Genomic DNA, 23,012 nt, shown 5'->3' with positions numbered 1-23,012 from the left:
AGGATGCGCTCCTCACTGCATTCTGATTTCTCCACTGCCTTTTTGGGAAGGTTTTCTCCCTGGGGCTTTGTGGGCAGCTGGAATCAGAGATAAGATTGGGACTTTTTTGAGCAAGAGAAAGACTGCTTCCGAGGAGGAAGGGGTAGGAGAGGTGGGCAGGGACAACAGGAGTCTGGGCACAAAACCTGAAGTGCCCAAGCTCTCCCCATGTCATTCCGTCCTCAGCCACAGCTGGGTGCAGGGGAGATTTTCATCTTCCTCAGAGCTGTGGGAGGTCTATGATGTCCCTGTTGGAGTATTTGCCACCAGGAAGGTTAAGTCTCATTCAGTGATTTCCGTTGCTGAGGCTAGTTCTCTGCCTGCATACCTGTGAAGCTGAGAGCGAAAGAAAGAACGAAGCTGCTGGCTTCCAGAAACTCTACTTACTTCTTGCCTGGGCCAGGGTAGTCCTCATGCTGTTGGTGTTGCTCATGTCCCCATCCACGTGGGGAAGGCTTCAGCCCATAAAAGGGGGATCGGACTGGAGAGGGAGAGAGACCTTAAGCATTGGGAAGGGTTTTGGGTTACAGGGTTTTTTGTTTTTGTTTTGAGATGGGGTCTTACACTGTCACCTAGACTGGGGTGCAGTGGTGTGATCTTGGCTCACTGCAACCTCCGCTTCCCTTGCTCAAGTGATCCTCCCACTTCAGCCGCCTGAGTAGCTGAGATTCCAGGTGTGCACTACCATGCCCAGATAATCTTTGTATTTTTAGTAGAGACAGGGTTTCGCCCTGTGGCCCAGGGTGGTCCGGAACTCTTGAGCTCAAGTGATGCACCCGTGTCGGCCTCCCACAGCGCTGGGATTACAGGCATGAGTCACCGCACCCGGCTGGTTACAGGGCTTTTGAGTATGAATGGCTCCTTGTGACCCAGTCCCTCTCCTGGCATTATGGCTGCCAGGTTGCTTGAGGAGGCTGAGGAGGCAGATGTCATCCATCCTTCTCCATCCCTCGTACATGCCCATCTTGCATCCTGTTCCCTACCTGGGGCATTCTCTGTTGTGGCTCCTCCTAGGACCCTTCCTTCCACACTCCTCCTTTTCCGTGCCTTGACTCTCACTCTATATGGAATGTAATGAAGCTTATTTTATGAGGATAATTACAGTCGGACAATCTAGCTGGCCTCTCAGTTCTGCCACTTCCTAGCTCTGCAACTTTGAGCAAATTCCTTAACTTCTCTAAGCCTCAGATTCCTTACCTGTAAGATTGGGTTCCTCATTTGTGAAGTCTCTAAACCTTAGGTTTCTCCCTTATAAAATAATAATAGTTCCAGCATTATGGAACTGTCAGGCAGGCAGATTGCAATAATCCATGTAAAGTGCTCACCGTGGTGCGTGACATACAGTAAGTGCTCAATAAATGTCAACACTAATTGTTTTGGGATATTGGTGTGGGTTATCCAGCAGACATTTGGAAGTGCTTATGGGGGATGTGGGTAGGAGTGGAGCTGGGGAGAGCCTGAAGGCCTAGATGTTGTGAAATAAGTCCAGGGAGGGGTTTTCCAGCTTGCTGGCTGGTCCCCTCAACCTGGCAAGGAGCCCTCATAGACATGCACCCACACGGCGTTGGCTAAATTGGCTGAATGTCAGAGCCGGAAGGGACTGAAAACACCATGTCATCTAACTACCTTGTTGAACAGGTGAGGACACAAAATGATATATCTGAGGTCACGTGACTAGTCACTGGCAGGCCTAGGATTGATCCTCTTTCCTGATTTTCAGTGTTCTTTCCAGTGTGGCCCCCACTCAATACTCAGGTGTAAGCACACAGAGCCTCAGGGGGCTGTGGGTTTTTGGAAGGGTACTCAATTTGTTCTTTGTCCAGGGTGAAGGAGGAAGCTGAAGTGATAGGATGGGCTCTGGTTAGGAGCCTGGCATCATGGTATTTTCCCATGTTCCCAAGTTTGTGGAGTTTATTCATAATTAGCTTATCCAGGAAGTACTTGTCAAGCATCTCATAGTAATAGCTCACATTTGCTGAGCACTTCCTCTGTGCCAGGCGCTGTCCTATGCATTTTATGTAGATTGTCTTATTTAGCCTGTGTGACATGACTGTGAGGGAGGTACCATAATTACTGTTATTTTAAGTAAATTTTATTGTGGGAAAATACACATAACATAGAATTTACCATCTTAACTATTTTTTTTTGTGTGTGTGTGAGATCAAGTCTTGCTCTGTTGCCCAGGCTGGAGTGGAGTGGCATGATCTCGGCTTACTGCAACCTCCACCTCCAAGGTTCAAACAATTCTTCGGCCTCAGTCCCCCAAGTAGCTGGGACTACAGGTGCACGCTACCACACCTGGCTAATTTTTGTATTTTCAGTAGAGACAGGGTTTCACTAGGTTGGCCAGGCTGGTTTCGAACTCCTGACCTGAGGTGATCCGTCCACCTCGGCCTCCCAAAGTGCTGGGATTACAGGCATAAGCAACTGGGCCTGGCCCATCTTAACCATTTTTAAGCATACAGTTCAGTGGCATGAAACACATTTATAATGTCATGAAACCCATCACCACTATCTATCTCCTTAACTCTTTTCATCTTATAAAACTGAAACTCTATACCCATTAAACAGTAATTCTCTATTCCTCCCAGTCCCTGGAAACTGCTATTCTACTTTTTGACTCTATGATTTTGATTACTCTTAAGTACTGAAGGAGGGATTGTTATTATGTTCATGTTACAGCTGAGGAAACTAGGCTTGGAGGAATTAGGTGACTTGCATTAGTAAGCAGTTGTAAGTGCAATGCTGAATTTACTCCTGTGCCCTTAGCCCTGACTCTCTCCTGCCTCCTTACACTGCCTTTCCCTATCATGTTTGTGGTAAGTCCTAGATTGGATGCTGGGAATTGAGAGGGGCCAAGACACACATAGTCCCTGACTTCATGGATCTCATAGCCTAGCCTGTGTTGAACACAGTAGCTTCCAAACTGTTTTGAAACCTACAGAAAGAAACACATTGTACTGGGTATGGTTATTTATTATACGTGTTATTCCCCACTCTCCAACAATATGAGAGTTTCACAAAACAACACTTGGACTATTTGTACACTTTGATATTTTCTATTCTATTCTATTGTATTTTATTTAACAAAATGATGGTTGACACCTGCTAAATTGATTTTGGGACCCACGAGTGTGTTGCATTCCATAGTTAAAAAATGCTGGTCTACCAGGCATCTTACTGGACAGGCTCTCTTTCTAGCTACAACTCCATAAATAGGCCTTTCTGATGTCTCAATTTCTCTTTCCTTTTTCTTTTTTTTTTTTCGGTAGAGCCAGGGTCTAGCTATGTTGTCCAGGCTGGTCTTGAACTCTTGGCCTCAAGCAGTCCTCATGCCTTGGCCTCCCAAAGTATCAATTTCCCCTTTCTGTAAAACGGTCCTAAGGGATTATCCCAGGAAAGACCAAACCAATTTGTTTATGATCCAAGTATGGGGTAAACTCTTAGCTATGGGGAAGTGGTAGGGCCTGCAGGAGGTAGAGAGTCACCATAGCTCTGATTGCTGGACTTCTCTTTGGTCTCCTGTCTTACAGGCCCTGCCTCTGGGCTCACCTCGCTGTGACCTGAAGGAGAATCTGCTGAAGGATAACTGTGCCCCGGAATCCATCGAGTTCCCAGTCAGTGAGGCCCGAGTACTAGAGGACAGGCCCCTCAGCGACAAAGGCTCTGGAGACAGCTCCCAGGTCACTCAAGTCAGTCCCCAGAGGATTGCACTCCGGCTCCGGCCAGGTAGGCATGGGACCCTTTGCAGGGAGAGACCTGAGACAGATGGGCATAGAGCACAAGTTGGAGGTCTGAGGAGGAAGTCTTGGGGAAGTAGCTCAGAATGGAAATGGGGTGGGAAGACAAGGATGTGGGGGGAGGTGTGGGCAAGAGAATGGAAGAAAATAAGAGACGTTAGGACTTGAGTCAGAAGATCTGAGTTGAATCTTGACTGCATCATATATTAGCTATTTGACCTTGGACAAGTTACTTAACCCTTCTGACAAAGTAGGTGCTCAAAAAACATTTGTTTCTTCTTTACCCAAGTGCCTGTTTTACCTAGCTTCGAGCTTTGTGTTGAGGTGCAAACGAGATATAGAACAAGAAAGCAACTTGTAAGCCCTCCTTTCACAGGGGATTGGGACGGGGGAATGCGGGCAGGCACAATAGGTACACAAGACCTTTAGAGGGAGGAAAGGTTAGACTAAGAGACAGAAATTTTGAAGCATTGATTTTGACTTTCCAACTAAGTCAAGAAGGATTTACCTACTATCAAGGCATGTGTTGGATGCAATGGGATTCAGAGAAGGGTAGGGTGCAATTTCTGTCTTTTACAGAATCTGAAGTGTAGTAACTATCAAAACCTCTGTGACTCATAGTGATAGACCCTTGGAACTCACAGGATTGGAAATCCCCTGGGGATTTAGAGAAAGTGGAAAATTTTAGAATGGAAAAGAAGATGTTAAAAATAGGAGGGTCAAGAGATTAGAAGAGTAATAGAATTGCAAAGGAAGAGGAAAAGGGACCAGGGCTTTCTGGTTTGCTTTGATCGTGCAATTTCTTAGTCCCAACTGTATCCAAATCTGCTTATTCAATCTTGGAGGGAGAAGAAGATAAAAACTAACATCTTTCTGCCTTCCAGATGATTCGAAGAATTTCTCCATTCAAGTGCGGCAGGTGGAGGATTACCCTGTGGACATCTACTACTTGATGGACCTGTCTTACTCCATGAAGGACGATCTGTGGAGCATCCAGAACCTGGGTACCAAGCTGGCTACCCAGATGCGAAAGCTCACCAGTAACCTGCGGATTGGCTTCGGGGCATTTGTGGACAAGCCTGTGTCACCATACATGTATATCTCCCCACCAGAGGCCCTCGAAAACCCCTGCTATGAGTAAGTCCCTCCTCCAGATGCCAGGACAACATCTTTTGCCCCAGGAAGGTCCAAGTCCTGGTTTCTATTTCTAGCTCTAGGGTCGCTTTGTTGGCTGTCTTCTGGCCAAACTATAGCTCCTCTCTACCTTGGTCTCCCTGTCTGGCAAATGGGCTAGCTTGTGGATCTGGAGGGTTGTGTCAGTAGAACCTAAGGCTGTTTGGAGAACCTAGAAAGAAAATTCATCAGCTTCTTAGTCTTGGTAACAAATAAATAGGAGGCAAGAGAGAATGGAAGGGAAATGAGGTCAAAAGTAGAAAGAAACTTATGGATAAGTAAACCGAGAAATTGTGATTACAGAAGGATTGATTCCATTGTTGGTGTTATTGTCTTCATCAAGGCTGTGCATCCTGCAGGGTACAAACAGAAGAAATGAAGTGCTAAGGAATATAAAAGAGTGGAAATGACATTTGTTGAACACTTTTATAGTCTGTAAATGGATAACTTGTGCCTCTGTTTGAAACTTTGGCTTAAAACTTAATGGCTTATTTATTCAATTGGTGGAGACTGTGCAAATCCATGTATTAGAATAACTTACAATGCTGGTTGCTGAGCCTGAAAAGGTGTGAATTTACTTTTTAGTTTTCAAAGTTATGGCCAGGTGGGGTGGCTCACTTCTGTAATCCCAGCACTTTGGGAGACCAAGGTGGGAGGATCACTTGAGCCTAGGAGTTTAAGTTCAGCCTAGGCAACATAGTGAGACCCCCATCTCTACAAAAATTACAAAAAATTAGCACGTGTGATAGCGCATGCCTGCAGTCCCCGGGACTATAGGGAGGCTGAGGTGTGAGGACTGACTGAGCTTGGGAGGTTGAGGCTGCAGTGAGCCATGATTTTGCCACTGCACACCAACCTGGGCAATGGAGAACAACTGTCTCTAAAAAAAAAAAAAAAAAAAAAGGTTTTGAAGTTATATGATATGGCATTCAACCTTCTGTCTGGGTTGTAAGGTTCCCAGGCAAGACATCAGCCATTAATTAAACACACAATTTCGGCTGGGGGCGGAAATGCACCTGTCTTGCATGATCTATCAATTTATTGATGGTTCAGGGACCTTAACTTACTGATGGACTTGTGCTTTATTGTAACTTTAGAAAAGTGTTAAGTATAAGGTGATAGTATCAGCAACTCAAGCCTCGCTCTGGTCTAAGTGCTTTGTGTATATGAACTTACTTAAGTCTCGCAGCTCTTATGGGATATGTGCTATCCTGGCCCCTCGTTCACAGGCTGACCTGAGAGGCTTGCCGAAGGTCCCATGACTAGTAAAGAGGGCAGCTGGGATCTAAGCTCAGGGAGTCTTGTTTCCAGCTCAATCTCTTATCCTCTAGGCTAGCTGGATGGGGGTAAGGTTGATGGGGAACCTCAGGTAATTTGAGGATTTTGGAGTCTGAACTGTCTGGGTAACTGTGGTTGTATGGAACTGGCCTGGGCATACCACTATCTATATTTGTCCCCTCTCTTTCCTCCCAATTCTCATGCTGCCTTTTCCATCAAGGTGTCTGCTTAAATTATCTCCCATCCTTTCCCAGTATGAAGACCACGTGCTTGCCCATGTTTGGCTACAAACACGTGCTGTCGCTAACTGACCAGGTGACCCGCTTCAATGAGGAAGTGAAGAAGCAGAGTGTGTCACGGAACCGAGATGCCCCAGAGGGTGGCTTTGATGCCATCATGCAGGCTACAGTCTGTGATGTGAGTTTGGAGGACTTAGAGTGCCAGGTGTGGTTGGCATAGATCAAAATGGGGAAGGAAGTGACTGAACTCTGGGGATTTCTGGTGTAAAATGAGATGAGAACTAAGCAGAGCTTCCTGCAGTTATGAGTAGTAAGTTGCTCCTGATATTCAGTCTTGGCTTAGATCTACTCCCTGGCCTGAGCTGACATTTCTTTGAACCTCAGTGGTCTCATATGTTCCCAGGGGAGAGCATCTTCCCACCTTCAGAGTTACTTCAGAGTTAAAGCTGGGTTAACTTAACCTCAGCAAAGTAGGCGGATGTTCAGATGAGATTTCTTCTAGCCCAGATCAGCTCTGTGGATGCACGTCAGAATGCAGAACGGACCCAAAGGATTTTTACAGGTGCAGTTTCTAGATGGGCAATGTGACTGTCATTAGAAGAGTTAAGAGGATCTCATTCAGCTGCTTGAACTAATCAGCTATGAGATTGTTTTCTGAAGAGAATGAAACCCCTGAACTGGAAAGTTTCAGCTTCGGTTCCAAGGACTGGGACTGAGACCCTTCTTCAAAACAAGCTGTCCAGCCCTTTAGCCAGGGAGCACCTTGGGTCTCTGTTCTCTACCTGTGACATGGCTGAATTTGTTTTGTCTCCTCTGCGTTTGTTTTTTGTTTTCTTTTAACAGGAAAAGATTGGCTGGAGGAATGATGCATCGCACTTGCTGGTGTTTACCACTGATGCCAAGACTCATATAGCACTGGATGGAAGGCTGGCAGGCATTGTCCAGCCCAGTGATGGGCAGTGTCATGTTGGTAGTGACAATCATTACTCTGCCTCTACTACCATGGTGAGATCTCTGGCACCACCTATGGTTTCTATTCATGATGGGGAGGGTTGCCCTAACCCAGGCAGAGTCTGTGTGAATATGAAAATGGCAGCCCCTCCTTCTGGGCAGGGTGCAGGGCTCGGTTTCAGCTTGCCCCTATCCCTTACCAACTGGACACCGTCATCCAGCATACAACCTACATAACCATTAGAGATATCCCTGATTGTGGTATTATCACTGCCTTTACTGTCAGCAGCATAGCAGCAGCATCATGGGATCCAGAATGAACCCAAAGGATTTTTACAAACCAACTGGGAAGCAGGTCTTCCTCTCCACTTTGATTAGCCCTTTCTTGGAATACCATACTAACTTGTAGTTATTGGAAGAAGATAGAGGAAAAAAAGAGAAAGATTGGCCAGGCATGTGATGGCTCATGCCTGTAATCTCAGCACTTTGGGAGGCTGAGGTGCAAGGATCACTTGAGTCCAGGAGTTTGAAACCAGCTTGGGAAATATAGTGAGACCCTGTCTCTACAAAAAATGCAAAAATTTGCTGAGTGTGGTGGCTTGTGCCTATGGTCCCAGCTACTTGTGAGGCTGAGGCAGAAAGATCTCTTGAGCCCAGTAGTCTGAGGCTGCAGTGAGCTGTGATCTTGCCACCACATTCCCGCCTGAGTTACAGAGCAAGAACCACCACTGCTTTTTTTTTTTTTTTTATTTTGATACAGAGTCTTGCTGTGTTGCCCAGCTGGGGCACAGTAGTGCAATCTTGGCTCACTGTAGCCTTCACCACCTCAGTCTCCTCAGTAGCCGGGACCACGGGCATGCACTACCATGCCTGGCTAATTTTTGAAAACAGGGTCTTGCTATGTTGCCCAGGCTGGTCTCGAACTCCTTAGCTTAAGCAGTCTGCCCCCCTAAGCCTCCCAAAGTGCTGGGATTACAGGCGTGAGCCATTCCTCCTAGTGGGGACCCCTTCTCTTAGAGAGAGAGAGAGAGAGAGAGAAAGAGAGAAAGAGGGGAAAGATCATCAAAGACATGGTGAACAGGTCCTACGAGGAAAGATTAAAAGGCCAGAGTCATTCAGCTTGAAAGAAAGAAGGCTAAAGGATGATTTAGCTTGTACATGAGAACACATCTTATAAGCTGTTTTATATCACCATAGAAGGTTAAATAAGAGGAAAATATTTAAATTGAATCAGGAGAAATTACTATAAACCATAAGAGAAATGTGCTGTAATGCTCTAGGTATCTGGGGCAGGTGTGAACTCTTCATCTCCTAAGGACAATATAGCAACTTCCTTATCTAGGTGGCTTAAAGGTATACCTGTGTAAAGGCAGGAGACTGAGCTGAGGATCTAATGAGCTCCCTGCAAGGTCTAGGATCCCATGGACATGTTCACAATTCACCACCCCACCCGCACAGTGTCCTGGAGTTCTTTGGTGTCAGCCATATCCAAGTCAAGCACTACCAGGCAATGAGTCAGCAACCTTTGACACCTACTCTATGCAAGGCACTGGGCCAGGGGCTGAGGGAGATAACAAGACTATGTATGGTTCTATCCTTACAGAGTTTTTGGTCTAGTTGAGGAGAAAGGATATATATATATTTACAATAACACAAGATGCATGATTAGTGCTAAATGGGTGTGGCAAAGCCAAAGTGGGCTATACGTATCCAAGGGAGGAAAGCTCATCATGAGCTGGGATGGCCAAGGAAGTTCCTGAAGGAGGTGGGGCCTAAGCCTGGCCCTGAGAAAGGAGGAGGATTACCAACAAGAAGGCAACTCCAGGTGGGAGACAGTGGACCAGATCACTGCTGAGTGGAAGAGGGAGAGAGGTGAGTAATATTTGGAAAGAAAGACTGAGACCACATGGTGGAGGATCATGAGGGCCAGGCCAAGGCATCTGTCAGTAGTTCCCAAACAGAGGCCTAACCCAGTGCCTTGTGCAGGGAAGCAGCTCCATTGTATTAGTGCATTAAATTCAAGCAGGAAGAAAGAGGTGCTTAGTTTTGACACCACTGGCCTGCACCTCTTCGTCTATCCCTGGAGTTCACAAGTAGAACTTCTGTGCTACTTACCCTTCTTGTCTCACTGTACCCCCCGCCCCCCACTTTTTTTTTTTTACAGTTTTAGAGACAGAGTCTTGCTCTGCTGCCTGGGCTGGAGTGCAGTGGTGCAATCATAGCTCACTGTAACCTCCAACTCCTGGGCTGAAGCGATCCTCGTGCCTCAGCTTACCCAGTAGCTAGGACTGTAGGCACTTACCACCACATCTGGCAAATTAAAAATTTTTTTTTTGTAGAGATGGGGTCTTGCTATGTTGCCCAGGCTCTTGTCTCACTTCCAGCATGAAGTGAAAAGGTTTAAGCACCACAACTCTCCACAGCCCAAGCCACAGCCCAAGCAAGATAAGTTCTAAGGTTTAAACCCTAGGGATGTACATGGCACTTCATTAACCTCTACATCCTTCATTTTTCTAGGATTATCCCTCTTTGGGGCTGATGACTGAGAAGCTCTCCCAGAAAAACATCAATTTGATCTTCGCAGTGACTGAAAATGTAGTCAATCTCTATCAGGTGACTGTGCCTTTGGGCTTCCTGGAATAGGCCCTGTGATGGTGGGAGCCCCAGGTAGCCAGCCTGTGCTAGCATTGGCCATAGTCCCCAACCAGGAAAGACTCTCCCCTAATCCACTCCCCAGGAGCTAAAGATTGCACTCTGGGCCTTTCTCCTGCAACCTTGAACTTATGAGGTGTGTGTTGGTGTTTGTGGTGGTGGAGGGGAGGTGGCAAAGGGTGTGAGAGGCTTCCTCTGCTTTTGCTCAGGGCTGAAAAATTGCTAGATATATTCCTGGCAGTGACCACTGAAATATCCCATACCTTCCTCCAATCTTCATCTCAGGACTCTCAGTGGGATTTGAGGAGGGCTTTTGGAGACCACCACCTGCCTTCGGTAATATCTGGACATCTTTGTCGTCTTTTCTAGAACTATAGTGAGCTCATCCCAGGGACCACAGTCGGGGTTCTGTCCATGGATTCCAGCAATGTCCTCCAGCTCATTGTTGATGCTTATGGGGTAAGTGTCTTGTGCTGGAGATAGTCCTGTGGAGAGTCCACCTCATTTGACTTACACAGCAGGGCTCAGGTTTGTGAGTCCCAGGTGCCAGTCTACCACACGATCTTACTGCCTTCTCCGTGTGCTCCCAGAGGCCAGGCAGTGGTCTGCTCTAGAAGGGATGCAGCCTTCTGAGAAGGAAGTAGCCCAGAAAGAAAGAAAGGGGATGGGGATGGGGATGGTGATTAGTTGGAGAAGGAGCAGAGCCCTGGAATTGTGGGGGCAGAGTGAGGGAAAACTGGGCTCCAATAACAGGGAAAAGAGAGAGCTGAGACATGGGGAAGGTGAGGTTGATGAAACATTAGGTAGAAAATGCTGCTTTCCAAGGTGACCAGTACTCCCCTTTCGCAACATCTATGAGGCCTGCGGGAGGGTGGTGTAGCTGGTACATTTTACCCAGACTCACCTAGATGCAAGTGGAGATGGAAAGAGGGAGCAGGTTCCTGTGCAGGAAACAGAGGAGGAAACAGAGTCCTAGGGGTGCTCCGGCAGCTTCCAGGTCAAACCTTGGCCTCTGGCACTGCTGGGGTGAGTCCAGAGCTACTTGACAGATTTGGCTTGGGATGGAACTGGCTCTTGCCATTTCCCATTTCCTTTCAGTTCATTTTCTTGTCTTCTTGTGCCCCTTTGTGCTCAGAAAATCCGCTCTAAAGTCGAGCTGGAAGTGCGTGACCTCCCTGAAGAATTGTCTCTATCCTTCAACGCCACCTGCCTCAACAATGAGGTCATCCCTGGCCTCAAGTCTTGTATGGGACTCAAGATTGGAGACACGGTGAGATGGGCTGGGCAGGGCCTTTGTCCTGGAGCATCTATGAGTACCCAACCCCCTTTCTTCATTTTGTAATGACTAAAAATGGCCCCCTTCCACCAGAAAAAAATATGGGCAGGAAAAATACCTTTCCTGAAAGTCATTTCAAGTTAGATGTAATGGATCCACCAATCTTTTCCTCTGGGGCTTCTGTTGCGTAAGCTATTTCTGTTACGTGAACTCAACTCTCAGGAATTTAAAAAACTTACAATTTGGTTACCTTTGTTTGTGTATGCACAGTTGATTGCAAAGGAAAATATTTCTTTACCTTCAGTCCCTCACCAGTCTCCAGCTTTCCCAAGGTAATTAATACCTTTCTTTTGTAAAATGACACAGGAAAGTAAAATCTAAAATGTAAAATGACATCACCTATAAATATTTATTGAGCACTGACAATGTGTCAGGCATTGTTCTAGCTGCCGAGAATTTAGCAGCAAATGGACCAGGGAAGAGTACCTACCCTCATGGAAGTTTTGAAGCCAGATGTTCATTTCACCATCCAGTCCCTCCACGACTTTCCTTATCGGTCGTTTCTCCTCTGCTTCTGCCTAAGGGGAGAGGAGTTGGTGGGAGGGGAGGAAGGAGGGGAAGAAAATAGATCTTTGGATGCACTGATCCTTTCTCTTAATCTATCTATCCTTCAGGCACTTGTGCAAACATCCCATGTTAGCAATATTGTCCTGAAACATGCTTTATTGCATAAACTATAAAATGTGTGGAAATTGAAGTAGACCCTGAGCTTATGGTTGACCACCATGTGGGACTGTGTGGTACAAAACAGTGCTTTGTGCATCTTGCTAATAATTATAATCAGGCCAGCTTGCTTAGTTGGCCAGAGCAGGGTGTTTATATGATCACAGGTTTTGTTCAGTTTCAGCTGGTCTATTTCATATGTGAAGTAAAAAAACAGCCTTTTATTATTTATTGACTGTAGACCATGTCTCTGCATCCAGCTACATATGTCACAATGATACTATTCCCGTGCTTGTGTTTTTGCTTTGCAGATCTTCACAGAGGTGGAGGTCTGTGGAACCTGTGGAAGGTTTGCTTTGCAGACCTTCCACAAAGCCTGAGGAACTCCATATTGCAAAAGCATAAGACACCCAATTTGGGTATTCCTTGGCAGGGCAGGGAACAACTTTTTTTTCCCTCCAGAGCTGGAGTGTTAACTGGGCCCAACTGTGTCTAAATACAATCTTGCTTTCCATCCAGGTGAGCTTCAGCATTGAGGCCAAGGTGCGAGGCTGCCCCCAGGAGAAGGAGAAGTCTTTTACCATCAAGCCCGTGGGCTTCAAGGACAGCCTGATCGTCCAGGTCACCTTTGATTGCGACTGTGCCTGCCAGGCCCAAGCTGAACCTAATAGCCGTCACTGTAACAATGGCAATGGGACCTTTGAGTGTGGGGTGTGCCGTTGTGGGCCTGGCTGGCTGGGATCCCAGTGTGAGTGCTCAGAGGACGACTATCGCCCTTCCCAGCAGGATGAGTGCAGCCCCCGGGAGGGTCAGCCCGTCTGCAGCCAGCGGGGCGAGTGTCTCTGTGGTCAATGTGTCTGCCACAGCAGTGACTTTGGCAAGATCACGGGCAAGTACTGTGAGTGTGATGACTTCTCCTGTGTCCGCTACAAGGGGGAGATGTGCTCAGGTGAGGAGAACTGCAGGGCCCCCTGTCCTGGAACCCATACCCCCTCATACATCTGCACCCCCTGGAAACATAGGCAAAGGCCTGAGATGGGTCTTTGCAGGCAGAGGTGTAACTCAGTGGTTCCCAATCTTTTTGAGTATAAGGACCAATCCACTTTTCAGGTTAAAAAAAAAAGTTACTGATAGATGGCAATTAACTTTTTACTATTTATAGACTTAGAAAACACATGTCAGAATATGTAGTAAGGCTAGTAATAATTTTATATGAGTTTATCTTTGTATCACAAGAGACCTGGAAAATAGTAGTATATATGCAAGGCATTGGAGCGTGCTTGAACAATGTCTGGAAAATGGTGTAATGCTCTTATTAATGTTAGCACTATTTTGTTATCACTATTACTACTATTGGTACTACTGTTATTTTTTGGATTCTAGATCTTTGCTATCCAATATGGTAGCCTTTAGCCACATGTGGTTATTTAAATTAGCCAAAATCAAAAAATTAAAAATTCGGTTCTTCAGCTGATCAGTGGCCACATGTAGCTAGTGGCTGCTATATTGGACAGCATAGATCTAGAACATCTCAATGTGACAGAAAGTTCTCTTGGCTAGCACTGCCACAGAGAGTCCCTGCCGACAGACTGGGGATTATGATTTTGAGTCCTTCTACTCAGCAGGGTGCTGAGTTGTCATTCTCATTGCAAAATTCAGTAAAATCTTGAGGCCCACTGATAATCTCAAACTAGTTTCTCCTTGCCCCAAGAACCACTCCTGGGGTACTTCTCCCGCTAGAAGTTGAACTAACATTAATGTAGTCTTTATCTGCAGATATGTTGACAACACTCAGAGGGCAAATAGTCTGAGTTGTTCCTGGGGCACTGAGGATGGGTTTTTACTGGGCCATAATCACTGTGGCTTAATCCCTCTTGTGACAGACACTTGCAAGTTGGTTGGGACTGGGTTATGGGTGTATTGTGTGGCCAAACAGAGACATTATAATTGTTTTCTGGGGTGACCCTTGACTCAGATTGGCTTCATTGGCATTGGGTTCTTTTTTTTTTTGAGACAGAGTCTTGCTCTACCGCCAGGCTGGAGTGCGGTGGCGCGATCTTGGCTCACTGCAACCTCTGCCTCCCAGTTCAAGCAATTCTCCTGCCTCAGCCTCCCGAGTAGTTGGGACTATAGACGTGTACCACCATGCCCAGCTAATTTTTGTATTTTTAGTAGAGATGAGGTTTCACTACGTTGGCCAGGGTGGTCTCGATTTCTTGACCTCGTGATCCTCCCGCCTCGGCCTCCCAAAGTGCTGGGATTACAGGCGTGAGCCACTGCGCCTGGCTGGCATTGGGGTTCTAATGAGTTGAGCTAATATGCAGATACTCACTTTAATACTGATATTAGTCTTTAAAAAAACTCACTTAGAAAGGTTGATCTGTGTCATTCTAAAGCATGACAGTAACATAAAAATGACTGCTTTTTTATTATCTACAACATTGTTTCCTTTACTTATGCTGATAAAATTTTAGAGAGAGTTTGGAAGGAAGTGTTATCAGAATGATTAGGGGAGAGCAAGAGATCAGATACACACAGATGAAAGCACACAAACAACAACCATTTGAATTAGGGGGTGAGGCAGGAGTTTTACTTCATTTTACTATTTAAAGTATTTACATCTAATTCAAAGTACCAAAGGAAATGGGTAAGTTTGAAGTGGGAGACCCCTGGGAAGAAGGTTGGGGACTGAGGGAGAGAGGGTGGTCCTAGGAGAGGAGTATGGCTGGACCACGGGGGCGCCCCCAGTCCTCCTCCATGGCCTGATGGTTCCTGGTCTGGTGTGAGGCACTGTGGCAGGATCCCAGCCAGAGCGTGTTTCTTTTGGCTGCTGCCCCACTAAAGCCACAAAACAAAGCTGACTGGGTCAGAAGCCCTGGTTCCTGCCTCTCATTAGTGCAGGAACAGCTCCTCCTCAGTGCATTCCAGTCTAATCCATGAAGGAACCAGGGCAGCCATTGCAGCCTCCCTCCACCATGTCTTGCTAGGGTATCAGGTACCCACCCAGCCTCAGGTCTAGACTCCGTGGTGCCATCATCACATCCTCCAGTGACAGATACTCAGGGGCGCAAGTCACTCAGCATCTGCTCTGTGCCATCATTTGGTCCATATGAGTGAACAAAGGGTCATGCATGATCCCTGACCTCTTCAGGCTTACAGCCCTGCTCACCATTGCCTTTCACCAGAGCTGCTGGCTCTATGCTCCATTCTTTGCCACAAGCAGGGGCTCAGGAGGCAGGTGTGCTGTGACTTGGCCATTTCCCTAGCCCCCTGGCCTGTAAGCATGGTGGCTGGTTCCCTGGCCATCCCCCTTGTCCCCTCTCTACTTTGGGTCTGGTCTTCATGGTTGCCCATGATCAACATTCCTGCCTCAAACATCAAGAAGTGCATCATCCTCAAGGGGGTTTTCCACTGGCCACAACCACAGCCACAGATCAGTCAGGTACCCTGTGTGAGCCAGATTCTGTGCTGTTGTGGAGTAGGATAGAGAGGTGTGAATAAGACAGTTAACCAAGGATAATTTCCAACATGAGGTTGAATCTGACAGATCCCAGAAGTGTGGGGTGCTTAGGGAGTGTTATAGGAGTCCACTGGAGCGAGACTGACTGGGGACAGGGGAGGCCTGGGCGGCTTCACGGAGGAGGTGGGATGTCTGACGGATCTCAGAGGAAGGGCAGGCTCAGGACAGAGAGGACTGGAGCGAGCATCAGCCCAGAAGGCCTAGCTGTGGGGCTCGTGTTCCCAATGACCTCAAGCACCTGTTCCTTCCTCCCTCTTCTGGCTTCCCTCCCTTTCTCTTCTTCCACTCTTAATTTCTTACTTTACTCCTCTGACTTTCTGATGAACCCAGGCTCAGCCTCCCTTTTGCTGGAGGGGCGCCAGTCCTGTGACATTACCACACTGTGGCTTCCTTTTAAGGGCTGACCCTACCAAGGCTCTTGGGGTCAGCCTGCTGGCTCTGACCTGTCACTTCCACTCCCAACCTCACTCCCTGGCTGGCCCATCTTGTCAAAGATCACTTTGTTTAGTCTCACAAAGGAAACACTATGGGACAAGAGTTTCTGAGGAGGCGGAGGCCTCTGAGTGCTGCCAGGCCCCTGTGGTGTCGGTCTTTCCCATCCAGGAGCGGTGGCCAAATGCGGGGTGTAGTGAAAGGCCCGGGGGAGGGCGGGGGGGGCAGCTCTGCTGGCTGGCGCACTCCTCCCCCAGCTGCCGTGAGGTTGGCCGATAGCAGCTCACAGCTGCCCCTTCTGTGGAGAACTGCCCTTGGCTGACAGGAGCTGCCTTGCCCCTAGATGTTGACCAATGACTGATGGACAAGGGGTTACTCTAAGGCTAGACTCTTTGTCTCAGGGTGGGCCTGGCTTTGTGGTACCATTCACGTAGGATCAGGCTGGAGGGCATCTGGCTGAAACCACATTCCTGCCAGCTCTGCCTCTTGCCCTGTCCTGTTTCGCTCCCTCCTCTCTACTTCCTCAGTGAGTCACTTAAATAAGATCCTCATCCAAACTGTACTTCTAGGGAACCTAGCCTCGGGACACAGCCTTTCTGCTTTCCCCACCCTTCTGGCAGCCCAACATCTCTACTTTCCAGATATACTTGGCAGCTGGGGCAGCTTGGGTTATGTTCCCCGTCCTTCCTGGGAAGCAGATATTTCTTTCCATGCCCAGCCCATAGTGCAGTGGCATTATCATGGCTCACTGCAGCCTTGACCACTGGGCTCAAGTGATCCTTCTGCCTTAGCTTCCCAAGTAGCTAGGACTACAGGCTCTTGCCATCATGCCTGGATAATTTTTAAAAAAATTGTAGAGATGGGATCTCGCTATGTTGCCCTGGCTGGTCTTGAACTCCTGGGCTCAACTGATCAACCGGCCTCGGCCTCCCAAAGTGTTGAGATTACAGGCATGAGCCACCACACTTGGCCTTTGAAGATTTTTAAGCAGGTGAGTGGCATGATCAAGTTGACTGATACTTTAAAACAGTGGTTCTCAACTGGTGGGAAGGAGCTATTTTGTCTCCCAGGGGACATTTGGCAATGTCTGGTGATATTTTTGATTGTTACAACTGGAAAGGTGCTACTGATATCTAGTGGGTGGAGCTCAAGGATGCTGCTAAACATCCTAATGTACAGGACAGTCCTCCACCACAAAAAATTATCTGGCCCCAAATATTGAAAAGTACCAAGGTTGAGAAATCACGTTTTACAAAGAGAATCCTGGCCACAGAGGAATTGACAATCAACTGGAGAAGGGGAGATGATTTAATTGTCTGGAGACAGGACCAGGCTGAGGGCAGGGCATGGAAATGTCTACAATAAGGCCCATTCACCCTTCGCTTAAATAGTTCAGTACATTTGACTCCTAAAATATTCCCTCCTTGAAATTTCTCATTGAGATCAAGCCCAGTTACCGGGCTTTCCGTAACTTCTTTCTTTTTTTTTTTTTTTTCAGACGGAGTCTTGCTCTGTCGCCTGGGCTGGAGTGCAGTGGCCGGATCTCAGCTCACTGCAAGCTCCGCCTCCCAGGTTTACGCCAATCTCCTGCCTCAGCCTCCCGAGTAGCTGGGACTACAGGCGCCCGCCACCTCGCCCGGCTAGTTTTTTGTATTTTTTAGTAGAGACGGGGTTTCACCGTGTTAGCCAGGATGGTCTCGATCTCCTGACCTCGTGATCCGCCCGTCTCGGCCTCCCAAAGTGCTGGGATTACAGGCTTGAGCCACCGCGCCCAGCCTCCATAACTTCTTTCTTACTACTTTGGTCTCTTTTCTTCCTCCACTGGTCAATTTGAAGAATATTCCATTAAAACTGGCTCCATCTTCTACTGGTTAAGGCCATTTTCTCTGTAAGTTAGAGACATCTTCTAGAAAGACCATATTAGTATAAATAGGGAAAAACATTGCTTACGACACTGCATAGAGGCTAAGCACTTGGGATCTGAAGTCACAGTGACTTCAGTTTGAGTCCTAACCCTGCCATTTAAAAGGCGTATGGCCTTGGGAAAGTTACTTAACGTCTCTGACCTCAAAGGGTTGTTATCAGAAATGAAAAGGATAACATACTAAAGAACTTGCGGCCGGGTGTGGTGGACCAGCTGGCTGGGCCTGTAATCACAGCTCTTTGGGACAGCAAGGCATATGGATCACCTGAGGTCAGGAGTTCAAGGCCAGGCTGGCCAACATGGTGAGACCCCATCTCTACTAAAAATACAAAAATTAGCCAGGCATGGTGGCGCATGCCTGTAGTCCTAGCTACTTGGGAGGCTGAGGCAGGAGAATCGCTTGAACATGGGAGGTGGAGGTTACAGTGAGTCAAGATGGCGCCACTGCACTCCAGCCTGGGTGACAGTGAGACTCAAAAAAAAAAAAAAAAAAAAAAAAGAACTTGGCATAAGCCCACAAGCCTAGGCAATATAACAAGACTCCCATCTGTACAAAAACAAAAATAATTAGCCAGCTGCGGTGGCATATGCCTGTAGTCCCAGCTACTCAGGAGGCTAAGGTGGGAAGATCACTTGAATCCAGGAGTTTGAAGTTACAGTGAGCAATGATTGCACCACTGCACTGTAGCCTGGGTGATAGGGTGAGACTCCCTCAAAAAAAAAAAGCAAATAAATAAAAAGAAAAAGAACTTGACACAGTGCTTGACACACATTAAATGCCTCCTTGGTTGGTTTGGAAAATAGATATACGTTCTCTTCTCTAAATGCTTTCCAAGTCTGTTCCCCTACGCTCCCAGATATGATATGATGAAACTCCCAGATATGATATGATGAGGTCAGATTGAGAAGAGAACCAGGACAAGAAAGAAAAGTTGTGTTGGTAAACTTGAACTGCGCCTGTAGCTTTAAATAATTTAATTAATTAAAAAATGTTTAATTGTGGCAAACATTTCTCCAACTGTTGAGTGCAGAGGCAGGAACCAGGACTACTCAGCAGGGGCATGGGGGAGGCCATCGGGCTACATGAGGTCATTACTAGCGATTGCCTCTACTGCTGTTCACCTTAGGAAAATCTTTCTTTTTTTCATTTAATTTCTCTTATTTTCTGACTTCTTTTCTCTACGGCCTTCATGGGATTTGTTTAACTGCACTGGCCCTTGGCAGTCTGGGAGGTAGGGGATATTTGTTCTCTCTGCTTACTTGGCTCCGCTGGCCAACTCCATGGGCTCTCAGTGCCGTCCCTCTGCCTCTTGGGTGCCCCACCCCATCCACCCATACATTCAGGGTGCTCTGTGTGCACTTTCCCTCTCTGCATGTGGAATAATCCCATGCCCTGGATCTCTCCTTTCCTTCTTTCCTCATGTTACAATTTTTCTGTCTTGTACATGCGCCCTCAGAGCCCTGCTCCTCACCCTGCAAGGTAACATCTAGCTGATTTGAGAAACGGCATAATGGAAGTGGTGGCTGCTTTGTTAGTGGGATGGGACCAGCTCTTCCAAACTGGACCCTATGTTGTTGTCTAACCCAATTGGGTGGCCATGATGACGACAATGGTAGGCCTCTTAGATCAGGTAGGAGAGGCGAGCAGCCCTGTGTCAGGTCAAAGGGAGACAGTTTTGGGGCCTGTGAGACCTTTTGCCAGCATCAGGTCACACCGTCAAGGCTACTGAGTGCCCTATGTAGGTTCAGGGCTGTGGCTGTGTGCTGTGTCAGCCCTCAGGGCTAGAGAGCTTGCTTCTAGTTCTTAGACTAGAAGGAACTAAGTCTCCTAAGCCTGCTACCCTTTCTCTTGCCTTTCTCAGAAGGCAGAGGTATTCAGAAAAGGGCAAGAGAGAGGGCAGGAGGCCCAGGAGACTTAGTTCCTGACAATCTTTTGCTCTACAGTGACTCCGAGCAAGTCCTGCCATACCTTGGGACACCTAGAAAACTGAGTTTGTCCCTGCTGGGTAGTGAGCCAATTCCCTGCCAACCTGGAGGATCATTATCTGTGTGGTTGGGAGAGCAGGGTGGTTGTGTGCAGCCTGCTGCCATGGGGGTGGAGCTCTCACCAGCTGGTCCACCTTCCTGGGCTGTGTGTTTTCAGGCCATGGCCAGTGCAGCTGTGGGGACTGCCTGTGTGACTCCGACTGGACCGGCTACTACTGCAACTGTACCACACGTACTGATACCTGCATGTCCAGCAATGGGCTTCTGTGCAGTGGCCGCGGCAAGTGTGAATGTGGCAGCTGTGTCTGTATCCAGCCGGGCTCCTATGGGGACACCTGTGAGAAGTGCCCTACCTGCCCAGATGCCTGCACCTTTAAGAAGTGAGTATGCGGTTTGGAGAGAGCCGGGAGGCTGGGAGGTAGGAGAGGGTCCCCTGACTAGAATCCCCAGCTCTCCAGGTGTGTTTCTTGCTAACCAGAGCCTTAGGGAGAGGAGTCCACTCCAGCCAGATGGCTACCTCTCCTTTTGCCAAAGGCTTTGGGCAAGTTGGAATAGAACCGACTGAAGGGGCCAAATTTGAACGAGCTGGACTTTGATTGGAGAATGTCCTCTCCTGAGGTGACATCCTGACTCCCTCTGAGTTGGGAGGAAGGCTGAACCAGTCTGAGGAACGATCCAGTGCTGATGTTCTGATTCAGTGGGAGATGTGGGGCTGGAATTATGGAGGACACTGTGAAACTACTACAAACCTCCCACTTTAGTGGCCAGAGGAAGCCCCATCAGCCCAAGTCCACGGCACTGCCATTCTGCTCACCACTTTCAGCAGGGCCAGATTTACAAGCATGCAACCTGTGCAGCTGTGCAGGGCCCTGTACCTAGAAGGGCCTCATGCTTGTTTTAATGCTCTGCCATCACTGTCTTGACATTCTTAGTAATCTTTGAATAAGGGAGCTGACATTTTCATTTTGCACTGGGCCCCCAAATGACATGACTGGTTCTGACTTTATAGTTCTCAGAAGTGGCATAGGGTTCACCATCCTGGCATAGCCCTGGATGGGACGGGTTTAATGAAGGACCTGGGAGGCTTCTGGCTGCCAGGTGCTGCGTGTGGGTGAGGGGGACACTCCCACCCCTGAACTCCACACTTGCCATTCATGTCCCCAGGATTGTCTTACAGGCGTGTGTGTGTGTGTGTGTGTATGTGTGTGTGTGTTTTAATGGAGGTAGAGCAGCTTTCTGAATGCATGGAGATCGGAGCTGGACTGGGATACGCTTAGGCTTGCACCTTCTTTGCCTTAATCACCGTGTCCTCTCTCCTTCAGAGAATGCGTGGAGTGTAAGAAGTTTGACCGGGGAGCCCTACATGATGAAAATACCTGCAACCGTTACTGCCGCGATGAGATTGAGTCAGTGAAAGAGCTTAGTAAGTTCAGCACATCTTAGAGTTGCACACACCCAGGTTCTAAATGTTTCTAATTCAATCTCAGCACCTCTCCAACTCCCATCTGTAAAATGGAAGCGTGACTCCTACCTCAGGGAATGTTGTGCAGGCCTGATGAACAGACTCTTGATGTGAGCTGATGTCTCTGAGAGTCGTCCTCCTCTCTTACTAGTGTGTGCAACCGTCCACCACTTCTGCTTCCCAGAGCCCACAGACTCAAAAAGAGCCTGCAAAACAAAGGGAGCAAGTGCCTCCCTAAGGAAGGGAAGAGAATGTATCCCATTTTGCAGACGAAAAAACTGAGGCACAGAGCTGGGAAGTGGTTGCCTGTGATAGTCATAATCTTAGCTCAGTAGGCTAGTAAGCATTTACCAAGTTTACTTAACTAAAAGTGTTATGCAGTGCCCAAGATTTTGCTTAAAGCTTTGCAGGTTTGGAGGGAAACCTTCAACCTTATGGATAGGTAACCAAAAGCTTTATCTGAAGTCCTTCTACCTCTCTGGAGCCCCTTTTGAAATAAGACAGACAGAAATACAAACAATAGGGAGAAAAAAAATCTTGCCTGCAATTATTCTTGAAGTATTCTCTGTACTTCACCTTAACTTAAAAGGAGATGATCTTTGCTGCTGTCATCACATCTGATAGAGTTATGTGGGCCAGTGAGGCACTGGGTAGTACTAGAGAGATGGCAATCTCTCCACAGATAGCAATCTCCCGTGAAGGCAGAAACACATTTCAGAGAGAGCCACAGTAAGACACAGCCAGCCAGTCAGCTTCCTGGTGGGGGTGTTATGCAAAAGAGTCAGATCTCTGGGCCTTTTGCCTAATATCAGAAGTAGGGCTGGGGTGAGATTAGTGATTTGGGGATTGAGTTTGAAGAAACAGTTTTTTCTCTGGAAGAGATTAGGCTTGCTATGATTAGTTCAGAGAGGAGAAGCTGCTGAGATGTTGAGTTATTTTTATCATCTAGTCTAGGTGGGTATTACAAGTTAATTGATAAGTAGTTCTCTACCTCCACCTCCCCTCTACCGGTGGTATTATAGTACAGAGAAAAGAGTATGGAAATAAGCATATTAAAATAAATGCTTATTTGTAGGGAATGTCATAGCTTGTAAAAGTTATAAAGTATCTTTCATATACATTATCTTATTCTTCTGTCAATAGCCTAGTGAAGTAGAACTACAGTACTGTTATTATCTTCATTTTGAGTCTCAGGAAAGTTAAGTAACTGGCCCAAGCAAGGGAATGGCAAATTAAGTTAAGAACTAGATCCTGAAATTCATACTCTTTTCCCTGTATTATAATACCACTGGTTTTCTGAAGGGTTGTTGAGTTCAAGTCTGCAGGATGTGCTTTTAGACTCCTGTTCTTGTTCTGCTTCATCACTCATTTGCTGTGTAACCTGAGTACATTTGCTTAATTTCATCATGTGTCAGTTTTACTTATCTGGTTTCATCAGTATGGGGCATAGTGCAGTTGGTGGAAGGTAACCTCTAGTATCATTGGCAGTATAACAAGCTTTAGAATTACAAGAGATGAAGTCTACAAAACATGGTGGGAGTCAGAGAAGAGAGGATAGCTCTGGGGAGGTATACCAGATCAGAAACATAAATGGAAGAAATAGAACAGCTGCATAAG

General features: G+C 47.2%; 1 protein-coding gene across 1 annotated transcript in view; it reads left to right on the top strand.

Moving 5' to 3' along the window:
• The window catches only part of ITGB3 (integrin, beta 3 (platelet glycoprotein IIIa, antigen CD61)), a 56,762-nt gene that overhangs the window by 25,549 nt on the left and 8,201 nt on the right, over positions 1-23,012 (top strand). The window contains exons 3-12 of the mRNA XM_011962566.1: positions 3,573-3,768; positions 4,664-4,916; positions 6,485-6,647; positions 7,313-7,474; positions 9,938-10,033; positions 10,442-10,531; positions 11,208-11,342; positions 12,591-13,020; positions 20,091-20,313; positions 21,256-21,356. Coding sequence (XP_011817956.1) covers positions 3,573-3,768; positions 4,664-4,916; positions 6,485-6,647; positions 7,313-7,474; positions 9,938-10,033; positions 10,442-10,531; positions 11,208-11,342; positions 12,591-13,020; positions 20,091-20,313; positions 21,256-21,356 — 1,849 coding nt within the window. The remainder of the gene's footprint in view (positions 1-3,572; positions 3,769-4,663; positions 4,917-6,484; positions 6,648-7,312; positions 7,475-9,937; positions 10,034-10,441; positions 10,532-11,207; positions 11,343-12,590; positions 13,021-20,090; positions 20,314-21,255; positions 21,357-23,012) is intronic.

Source organism: Colobus angolensis, unplaced genomic scaffold (assembly GCF_000951035.1).
Source record: "Colobus angolensis palliatus isolate OR3802 unplaced genomic scaffold, Cang.pa_1.0 Scaffold597, whole genome shotgun sequence".
Taxonomy (NCBI): domain Eukaryota; kingdom Metazoa; phylum Chordata; class Mammalia; order Primates; family Cercopithecidae; genus Colobus; species Colobus angolensis.
This window is presented reverse-complemented; position numbering and strand designations above follow the sequence as displayed.